Genomic DNA, 11,929 nt, shown 5'->3' with positions numbered 1-11,929 from the left:
CCACACCTGTCACGACTGTCCATCTTATAAGTCTATGGAGGTTTCACTACAAAATCATATGATGAGTGTAGCCCCCCATAGTCTTATAAAATGAACATAATTTTATCTTTTCTTCAATATGGGATACACATTGCAATACTCACTCTTACTTTTACACTTGATTAATATGGGATAATACTTTTACTCACTTGTGAATTTCCTCACGTACTCAACATATATTCATAGGTTATGACACAAGTAAACATTTTTGAATTCATGCTAACATGCCTGATTGAAGTGGGACGACATATGAAAAATAGATACTCGTACTATATTGAGATAATGTGAGAACCAAGGTGAATAATAGGAACTAGAAACTAATCTCAGTCATTGATCGCACTCCATCTAATGGCTCACATTGCACCCGCTTTCATTAATGGTATTCTCGTAATTTCGCTGTTTTTAAACTTTTTTCTTAGTTTTTTTAACTTTTAAGCCAATTTCATTTACTTTAAGATTGATTTCATTTACTATTACTAAATTTTCATGTACTTTAATGAAACTGGAAACTACTTTATAAAGTTAAAATATTATAAAAATGTCATTAATGAGACGGAAAGCATGTGAGCCGTCCGATAAACATGATCTAAGGGCCTAAATTAATTCTCAGTTCTTATTTTAGCCTTGGTTCATATATATATATATATATATATATATATATATATATATATATATATATATATATATATTCCATAAAAATGGAACGTTTTTTATCTACACATACCAAGACTAAAGCCACACTGAATTATTCTTTTCTGCTAATAAAGGGATAAGATTTTTTTTTAAAAAAAAGCTTAATGGTCATATCTTATTTTAGAGAAATATAGTTCAATATAATTTGTAGTCATGTATACTTCTTAAATCTTAATCACGTTGTACCTTTATAGAACAATTATTTTATTTATACATTATTGAATTTATATAAGAAGTATTATTGGATGCATGACTACATACCGATGGGCGGAAGCCACTGGTTTTAGTAATCTGTGCAAAGTCGATGAATCCTTGTGAAGAAAAAAAAAAAAGAAGAAAAAAAAAAAGAAAAACATACACACACAATATAATCTGTTACAAAACAAAAAAGTGGCAACAAATTATGGAGCCCCTTAAGCACTTGCATTTAACAAACCTTAAAAGAACACAAAGTCTTATATGTGGCTGGCCACACCGTGTGGCAGGGGTTACGTTATTAGTGTAATAGGGGTTACTTCGTCAGTGCTATAGGGTTACTCAGTTAGTGTTATAGGGGTTACTCAATTAGTACTACAGGGGTTACTTGGTCATTTTTATATGGGTTATTTTGTTATTTTATAAGTGGTCACACGGTGTGGCTGACCACACACAAGACGGGCTATAAAAGAATGTTGCTAGAAAGGCCACAAAATATAAAATTAAATATTGCTTGAATTATATGTACAATAATTTGTTACTCCCTCCGTTTCAATTTGTTAGTCCCATATAATATTTTGGGACGTTTCAAAAACATCTACGTATATTGAATATATTCCACTTTTAACTTAAATTTTATTTCCTATTTTATACTTGTACATATTAAATTCTGATTGATTAAGTTAATTGATTGTGAATTTATGACATGACTCTAAGTAAAGAAATTATTCCCTTAATAATGCAATTATGGTTGACGGTTTCCTAAAAAAAATCAAAACAATTTAAATAAAGCAAAACTATTTATGAATTGTTTTTTTACTTTAATGTTAGATTCCAAATATTATGTTTTTCTTATTTTATATGATTGATTTCATATGGAACTATCATATTGAAAAGGAGGAAGTAAAATTTAAATACGGAGTAATTCTTTTCCACTTTTTATTCTCTAAAATCCTAGCCTTCATTGTTGAATTTTGGAAGGGGTTCAATAAATTTTTGTCAATGGAAAGGCCCAATTTTTGTTTTCTATTTGCCTTTTCTCTTTATTGTTCTGTAAACTTTTAATTCTATTTATAAAATAATATCATTCTTCCTCAACTTGAATTTCATTAGATGCAAATTTTAAAACAAAACTTTGAGAGTTGAAACTTGGAAGGTTGAGGAAGATATAGGAATTAAGAATCGAAGGAAGATAACAGGAATCACATAATTAAGATGCAGGTACATTTTTTTTAAAAAAAATGGCAGGTAGAGTGACATAAGTAATTTATCATGTAAAATACACTGTATTACTCTCTTCGTCTTGATAAATCTAATAATATGATGCTTATTTCTTTGATCATAAACAATTTCAATTTTTGTACATATTAACGCAAACTTTATACTATTATTGATAATATAAAACTACACATTGAAACATATCTAGCAAACTTTCATACGAAGTATATATGAATATATTTATTTTTTAATGTATTAATGAGAATTTTATGGCCAGAGTATTTACACTTTGACCATTTGACTATATTTTTTTTTAATGTATTAATGAGGGTGTAGCGTATAAATGTTCCTCTTATAACATTAGTATAGATATATACTCGTAGTTAAAAACAAAGAAAAATATATTCAAAGTAAATTTAATTTTCTAATCTCATGTAAAATAAAATAAATTGGATTATAAAAAGAGGTGATAAACGGATTGTTTGATTATAAATTTATAATAGTCAAATTGTTTGATGCGATCACCAAATTTTGGATTGTTTAGATATTTGTAATAAGGGTCTGTTCATATTTACTGAACTGAAGTGATTGGAGCTGAACTGAACTGAACTGAGCTGAAATGAATATTTTATGAGGGAAGGAAATTAGGAGCTGAATTGAACTGAACTGATTGGAGCTGGACTATATTGAACTGTTTGGAGTTGAACTTAACTGAACTTAACTGAAATTAAGTAAATATGACTCAATAAATTATAATAATAAGGCCTTGTTTAGTTCACTTTGCTGATTTTTACTTATTTCAGAAAAATTAAGTTCAGATAAAAAAAAATAAGTTCATATCAGAAAAAATAAGTTTACATCAGATCATCGTTTTATGTGCAGTTTTTTATCACTAAATATCTTTAATTTCATAATGAAAAAAAAAATATGAAAATCACGTAATAATAAAGTTCACATTATTACGAATTTAACAAGACCCCCACTTGATATATTTTTTCCGTATAGATTATCATATATTTAAGGTCAAAGTTTGGTCAAATATGACATTCAGACCAGACCAAATCAGTTCAGATAAGCAAGTATAAGGCGAACTAAAACAGGGCCTAAGTCAATATAAAACTTAAAAGTATTTTGTGGTGTTAGTTGGACACAAATTTGTTGTAACTCTCTAATGCAATTATTAACATTTTTTTTATGGCAGCCTATTCAATCTTCTTAACATGTTAGAGCTTGTTCAATCCACTTTCATTTTTGTTGAAATTAAATTATTTTTACTAAATTGAATTTACTCCGTATTTTGAATGAACTTAAACTATTTTTACTGAATTGAAATTATTTTAGCTAAACTAAAATTATTTTTATTGAATTGATATTAATTTTGCTAAGATGAAATTATTCTTACTGATTATCGTTTATAGTTCTATAAAGCTACTGATTTTACTTAATTAACTCAAATTATCTTTACTGAATATTTTTCTTGTAAGGTGAAATGAACTAGGCTTATACTTATTCCTTAATTTAGAACTAAAAATTGTACTTATATTTGAAAAACTTGAAGTTATAGAATCAATTTCCAATAGAAACAATTTGTGGCCGAAAATTCATGTTGCCTTTTCCTTACCCCTTTATTAAAAATAAAATAAAAACGATTGTAATTAATAGCATATTAGGTTCATCTAATTTAATCTAAAATTATATATTATCTAAAATTATTGTTATTTTTTTTTTTTGGCTATTTCACCAAATGCCACATCAAGGTTTTCAAAATTCACCAAATGCCATCAAGGTTTCCAAAATTCACCAAATGCCATCGAGCTTTTAAAAAATTCACCAAATGCCATTAATGACTAACGGCCGTTAATTTCGTTAGTCATTAAGATTAAATCATGACACGTGTCATGATAAAATTGGTTCATTTTAATTATTTATTTTAATTAATAAAAATCATACTTTTTTCTTGATTTTCGTGGCAAAAATTGCTCGGGTATAGTTTTGGGGGTCATTTTGGCCCTTTATGTCGTGCCACTAATAGCATATGAACGTTAATTTTCCGTTAATGAAATTCTTATTTGACCAAATGCCATTACTTTGGAAAATTATTTCACCAAATGCCATTACTTTTTAAAATTAACACAAAAAAATTATTTTTTTTGATGAATAAAAATAAGACTTTTTCGATTTTCGTCACAAATATTGTTCGAGTAAGGTTTTGGGGGTCATTTTTCCCCTTTATGGTTACAAATTAAACTTGAAATTGGCAAAAAAAATAACGTATATATAAGGCTGGCAATTTCGCCCTAACCCATGGATAATCGAACCACCCGATCCGATAAAATGGATGAACACCCGACAAAACACGAATTTTATATGGATGATGGATGGATCAGGTGATGGATCGGGTCGAATTCGGGTGGAGCTTAGCTTCATCCATCCATCACCCGACCCATCCATCCATCCACTTATATTTTTACAAAATTTTAAATATTTTTTTACCTATTTGTAATACTATATAAGTATATATTCCATATATGCTAGTAATATAAGTTAAACTTTGTATACTAGTGTAAATGTTGGAAAATTTAAAGATCTTGTCAACTATATATCAAATTATTAGTTTATGTATATTAGTATTATGACTACAGGATGTTGTATTTTAGCTCACCCGTTATTCACACAATCCACCCGATTCATCCGCGAATGATGGATGGATTGGATGTGGATGAAGAATTAAATGGTGATGGATGAGTTAGATGACGGATGGATCGTTGGCGGATGGATCGGAGGTGGATTAAGCTCCACCCAATCCACCTCCAATCCATTGCTAGCCCTAAGTATATACCCCGTTTCGCATTTTTTCCCCCAAAAAATTACAATATCGACGTACAAAACGGGGCATATATGTTATTTTTTTGTCAATTTCGAGCTTAAATTGATTCCATAAAGGATCTAAATGACCCCCCCTAAACCTTACCCAATCAATTTTCATGGTTAAAAAATAATGACACACTAATCGAAATATTTTTAGACACGTAAAACGGAGCTTACGTTTTTTGAGCTTAATTTGTACCCATAAAGGGTCAAAATGACCCCAAAACCTTACCGATCAATTTTGATGGTTAAAAATAACAACATGCTAATCAAAATATTTTTCAAAACATAAAAAGGAGCATTTACGTTATTTTTTTTTTGTCAATTGTGAGCTTAATTTGTACACGTGTCATTGTATTGTTTGTCAGTGACATTTTTCTGAATTTTGAAAACCTTGATGGCATTTGGTGAATTTTGTAAGTACTTAGTGACATTTGGTGAAATAGTCCTTTTTTATTTTATTTTATTTTATGTTATCTAATTTTACGAAGTTATATCATTTCTTTAATTTTTTTTTCCTAAACTTATTTCCTTTGAATTAGCCAAACTTATTCATCCTAATTATTTATTTATTATTTTTTTTTTATATATATAAAGCAAAATAAATTAGTTAAAATACGGAGTAAGATTAAAAAACGACCCGAATTATAAATTATTAATATAACTTTGATTATATGTGAACCATCATAATTTGCCATAAATTTAGGAATTGATTTGTGGAATCAAATCTATATTTTGTAAAAATTTTAAATCTATATATACTTTACATATTTCGCAAGAAAAGAGTGAGGGATATCTCAAGTGGTTAGAGCTTTCCTCCCGATTTTAGGAGATCCTGGGATCGAATTCTCACCCCCACCCTTGGCTCTCAAAACACCAAAAAAAAAAAAGAAAAAAAAACATATTTTGGCAAGAAAATGTATTTTTATTACTTTTATTAGGAAATTAATTATTAAACAAAAACTTTTGCGTGCCCCCGGTTTACAATAATTTTATTGTACATCGAACATTTTTGCAAAAAGTGACCCTTTTTATTTACAAAAGTTACCCTTTTTCTTTACAAAAGTGACCCTTTTTATTACAAAAGTAACCCATATTTTCACAAAAGTGACCTTTTTTTTTTACAACAGTGACCCTTTTTTTAACATAAGTGACCCTTTTTTATACAAAAGTGACCCCTTTTTTCACAAACGTGACCCTTTTTATCACAAAAGTAACTAAGCTACATATACAAATTGCAAAACAAAGTATCAAAATCTCACTAGTTTTTTTGTTTTTTTTGCAAAAGTAAACCATACAAGTATTATTTTACTTTGATTCCAAAATTTTTGCTACTGCTTCCAATTACCATACAAGCATCGTCACCATCATCACCTTCGGAAGCAAGGAACGAAGAGCTTGATGCCGCGATCGAAGGAATGAACGGCCAAATACTCAACAACCGTCAGATCACTGTTGACGAGGCTCATGCTCGCGACAGTGGTGGCGGCTCCCGTAGTGGGTGAAAAATAAGTGAGGAGAGAGAGAGGCTCAAGCTTGCGGCGGTGATGGCGGCGACAGTGGCTTCCGTAGTGAGTGAAATAAGTGAGGAAAGAGAGAGAGAAACTGATAAAAGAAAGTAATGAAGAGGCTCACGTGCTATTGATTTACAATAGCACTATTGTACATCCGATTTTTTCAAACATTAGGATTATCGATTAATCACATACATTATTAAAAAAAAAATACAATCTACTCCATAGTCAATAATTAAAACAAGTCAAGCAAAAATTCTATCTTCCCATTAAATCCGGATATAATATTCATGTCAATAATATAATTTCAATAAGATATGTTAAGAAATAATCCTACTAATTGCTTAAGACAATTTCCAAAAATAAATAAAAAAAAAACGACTCGATGTGTCTAATGACTCATCAATCAATCATCCTAAACCTAACATTTAATCCATCCAATTAACTATTAAAAAAAAAAAAAAAAGAAATCCATCAAATTAAACCTCAAAAAAAAAAAAAAAAAAAAACATTAAAAATCATAATTAATTTATTCCCGTCTAACATGGGGCAAGCAAGTGGATAAGTCTAATGGATAAGAACACCACATCGTGTCCTTTTTCTTTTTTTTATTTTATTGCAATAAATATTTATTTCTACCATTTTTATTTTTTTTTTACATAAATCTTTTAGATTTTTATCTCACACCTTATATTTATCCTCAAATTATCCCACTTTTCTCCTCTCTTTCTCTCTCTTAAAAAACAAATTATGTTAGTAAACTTTTCTTCTTTACTCTTCTTCTTCAACATTTCCTTCAAAATATAATAAAAATCCAATCTTTATTATATTTTCCAAAATTATTATTATTAAAATTACATTATTATCTATAAATTATCCAAAAAATCATGTCAATTGCTTTGGGTAATAATCGGGTTGAACAGATTTCAAGTGGGTATTTGCGGCGGAATAACAAAATGGGTCCGCCGTATAATCTGCCGTCGATTTTAGATTCCGGCGATCGGACGGCGATAAGGGTGGTTGTGAAAGAGGAGGAGAGAGAAAATGGGTATTCAGATCCATGCACTTCTTCATCTTCTTCGATTGGAATGAATAGTGATGATGAAGAAATTGATGAAGAAAATGAAGTTGAGAGTAAATTAAATAATACTTCTTTTGATTCTGCTGTTGATGCTTTAGAACAAGCTTTACCCATCAGGTTTAATTTTTTTTCTTTATTTTTTGATTTTTTTTGGTTGATTTTGATTTTTTTGATTTGGGGTTTTGGTAAAAATTTGATCTTGCCTGTTTATTACAGTACTTTTTGATTTTTTCTGAATTAATTAATATATTTTTAATTGTAATGAATGAAGTTTATCCTGTAAAATTGAAGTGATTTTTTCTCCTGGGTATTTTGGAATTAAAGATAAAGTTTTGTGATTTGCTTTGATTTGATTTGTTGGATTTGTTAGGTTTGATTGATTGTCTTAATTATTTTTATTGTAAGATTAGAGCTGATTAAGCTGTCATTAAATATGGCCAATTAGTCCTTAATTTGGTTGCTGGTCTGAATCTGAAATGGGGCTAAATTGTTGTAATTATCTTTTAATTGTTATATAAAAAAAGTTTGTTATGTTTAATTAGAAAATTTGAGTATTAATATTGGGAAATTGGAGTTAAAATTTGTTAGAACAGAAGGGTTACTAATTTTGTTGGTTGAAGTTAGAATTTTATTGATTTTGACCAAGATGAACTGAGAGTTGATTTTGGGGGTAAATTGTAGAATTTTTACCAATTTGATAACAATAGTCAAAATAAAGGTGATAACTTTATTACATGTTCAATCAACTGATGTTTAGTAAGGTGTTCAATCTATACCCCAGAATTTGGATTGGGAATTACAATCAAATTGAGATCTTTGAATTGATAATGTCCTTGAATTTGATTCTTTTTGTGCATTTGAAAATGAAAATTACTAGGAATCTGTCTAAATGATTCTGATTCGACGCGGCGAAGAGATTTAGTAAAATTTCATATAGGGTATTGTTTAATCCATTGATTCTGACCATTTATGGTCTAAATGGTCACTACTAATTTGAAGAGCATCCATCAAAATGCTTCAAGGAATGATGCCTTCTAAAGAAAAGGTCACCAAAGAATATTATTTTTGAGGAAAAGAACTTTCAATGCCTCATTTTAGGCTCTATTATTGCTCAAATTTGGTGTTGTTTTGTTCTTCTTTGTTTTAATAACGTTGCCTGTTGTTGAATGGTATATATTCTGTGAATATTCTCTTAACATGTTTGAAATTATTTTTCCAATTTTGCAGGAGAGGAATATCTAATTTCTACAATGGTAAATCGAAATCATTTGCGAGTTTAGGCGATGCAGCTTGTACGTCTATCAAAGAGATTACGAAACCAGAGAATGCTTACTCACGGAAACGTAAAAACCTTCTTGCGTATAATCTTCTCTGTGATAATGGCCGTACATCGTTGTTCAAAGGAGGTTCCGGGATTGGAGGTGGCATAGCGAAAAGACCAACCAACTCTAGCCGGAGCACACTAGCACTTGCAGTTGCTATGAAAAATTGTGAGTCTCATGCTGATGAAGATGGTCCAGTTACTGAAACGAATGGGAGGAACGAGACGAGAAACACTTCCCCCTCCTCGCCGCTATCTCCTCTTCCTCCTGCACCTTGGCGGTCGTTTTCCCTTGCTGATTTGCAGCATTGTGCTGTTAGTGCTAGTGTTGTGAACTCTAACTTATCTTCACCTTTAATTGGTAAAAGAAATAAACATGATGAAGTATCTTGACAGATAAATGTAGGCTTTTGTTAATGACATTTAACAATCATATATAGTAGGCAGTGTTCAACGTGCATGTTGACTTTTATGCACAATAGTATTAGTATTCGAAGCAAAATCATCTGTTGAAAGTGCTTATTTAGCTTGATTAAGGGTTAAATATTTGACAAATTATCTAATTCTAGGATTACTACTTGAAGAACTAAAGTTATACGGAGTATCAACTTGATTAATCGTTGAAAATTTGAATTCATAATTTATAGTGCTTGAGATACTTGTATTTTCATACTTGATAATAATGCATAATTTCAACTATACTTTGAAGTTTCTTTTAATAAGCTCTTTCGCTATAAATCACCTAGTGCTGTCAAATTTCAAACCGAAACCGTTTAACTGCCCGAAATCAACCAACTTAAATGAGAAACCAACCGATCAAAAACCGAAAGCTAACCTGAACCGTATTTTAGTAAACCCGAACCGATCCGAATAATGTCAAACCGTATAAGAACCGAACCCGTTAACAAACCGAACTGAAATCAAACCGAACCGAAAAATAACAGAACCGCTTCCAACCCAAAAACGTTTGAACCGAGGTAAAAACCGTTTACACCGAACAGTTAACAAATTGCAAACCCACTAAACCGTGTACAAACCAAACCACTTACAAACCGAACCGTCTATAAATCAAATTGTAATTTTGATGTCACAACAACTCATCAAATAACAAGCATATAATAACCTGATAGTAAAATAAGAATATTTTTATATACTAAACTTTTATAATCTACTTCGTAATAAACTAGTAAGATCAGTATGACTAAATAAACTTGAAAAATAACATTATGTGTATTTATAAAATCAATGAGAATTTGTATATAATATGATGCCTAAATATGAAGTGATGAAGTCTCCAACGGCTTAATATGAAACTTGTTAACCAGCAAAAGGTTAGCAAGTACTATCAAATTTCAAATCAAAATCGTATAATTGCCCAAATCCAAACGACTCGATAAAAAACCGACCTAAATCGTAATTTAGTAAACCCGAAATTGAACCGGTCCGAATAACATTAAACCGTATAAGAGCCGAACCCATTAACGAACCGAATTAGTTATAAACCAAACTAAAATAAAACTGAACCGAAAAAGATTCGAACCGTTTCCAACCCGAAACTGTTTGAACCAGTATAAAAACCGTTTACAACGAACCGTTACCAAACCACAACCCGTATTCACCGAACCGAATTAACACCGCTCAAGAATAAACCGGAACCGAATCGAACTGATAATTAATTAAACAGAACTGAAACTAACTCGTAAGACACTTGAACCGATTTCAAACCGACTAGATTTTAAATCGACCGAAACCGAACTGTTAAATAGTTTTGATAGTACTAAAATCACCGTATATATGAAAAGAGCATGTGAAGATTGTGAATGGTTTAAAACTCAAATTGTTACAACTTTTGAGACATGAAGCAAGTATTACAAGATGATATGAGTACAATTATGGAGTTGAGAGCAATTATCATAGACATTGTTCTTTTTTCCGAATAAAAATGGGATAGGGGTGGACATGTTGATAAAAACCATTTTTATGGGCATATATCTGACCAAACTTATGTCGGGTGCAAATCATTGTTTGGATCAGATGACAAGGGGATTATTCAATTTAAGGGTCTATTCTATTTACATTAGATAAGATTAGTTCAGGAAAAGTTTTGATAAGAGCTATCTAAGTTTAAATTACAACTAAAGTAAGTTTTAAAAAGCTTTAATAATTCAAATAAGATAAGTTTAGATAAGTCTAGTCAGATGAAACACACTTAAAGTAAAGATTTCAAAATTGGACCTAGGTATCTACAATATATGTTGGGAGAACTTTCACTTAGCTTGGCCGACTCGGATCTTGTTCGATAAAAGTTTATATATTCTGAATTACCAATAAGATATAGTTCAAAGGTAAAATTTAAAGGAGGGACAATATATATTTTAGTTATTTTAAAATTTATCCTCATCTTATTCTCAACTCAGAATAATATTTAATTATATCATCCTTCTCTCTTACAATAATTTCTTATCCTTATCTCATCAATCTATCCTTAATCCTTATCTTTCATACCAAGAGTCATGTCATGACAATCTTTTTGCATGTTTGAGCACTAGAGCACACATATGCCATGTTACATGCATACATCCAAGTGTATATGGACCTTTTACCTATATAATCAAAGACTTGAAGGTGAAGATCACAAAGTTCATCAAGTTAACTATTTTTGATATACATCTTTTCATAATAATTTCTATAAGGTGCATAGGTAATTTGATGGTCTCATACTAGAATAGTTCTATAACAAGTTGCTTCATGGATTGAAATGTGAACCTAACACGATATCAGTCAAGTAAAGTGCTTTTTGGACTGCTTTCCTATTTAGTGGCTTATCCAGTACCAAATCTCTTCTTATCTTGTATAACTATCCTACAAAAATTAACTATTTTGGTAATTTATAAAGGTTACTTAAAAGAACAAAAATGCGGTTTTTTTTTTTTTTTTTTTTTTTTTTTCACTTTTTTGGTAGCCAAATCGAACCAAAAAATAGGTTACTCATGTCTGAAG

At 30.1% G+C, this 11,929-nt stretch overlaps 1 protein-coding gene across 1 annotated transcript; it reads left to right on the top strand.

Annotated features, from left to right (window-relative positions):
• The first annotated feature begins 7,225 nt into the window (after nt 1–7,225).
• LOC145595941 (uncharacterized) lies at nt 7,226–9,500 on the top strand. The gene is made up of 2 exons (XM_081652374.1): nt 7,226–7,725; nt 8,836–9,500. The coding sequence occupies exons 1-2, from the start codon at nt 7,415–7,417 to the stop codon at nt 9,320–9,322; spliced, it is 798 nt and encodes a 265-aa protein (XP_081508500.1). The 5' UTR covers nt 7,226–7,414; the 3' UTR covers nt 9,323–9,500.
• Nucleotides 9,501–11,929: the final 2,429 nt, after the last annotated feature.

This window comes from Chenopodium album, chromosome 19 (genome assembly GCF_948465745.1).
Source record: "Chenopodium album chromosome 19, dcCheAlbu1.1, whole genome shotgun sequence".
NCBI lineage: Eukaryota > Viridiplantae > Streptophyta > Magnoliopsida > Caryophyllales > Amaranthaceae > Chenopodium > Chenopodium album.
Note: the sequence above shows the minus strand (reverse complement) of the source record. Positions and strands in the feature narration are given on the sequence as shown.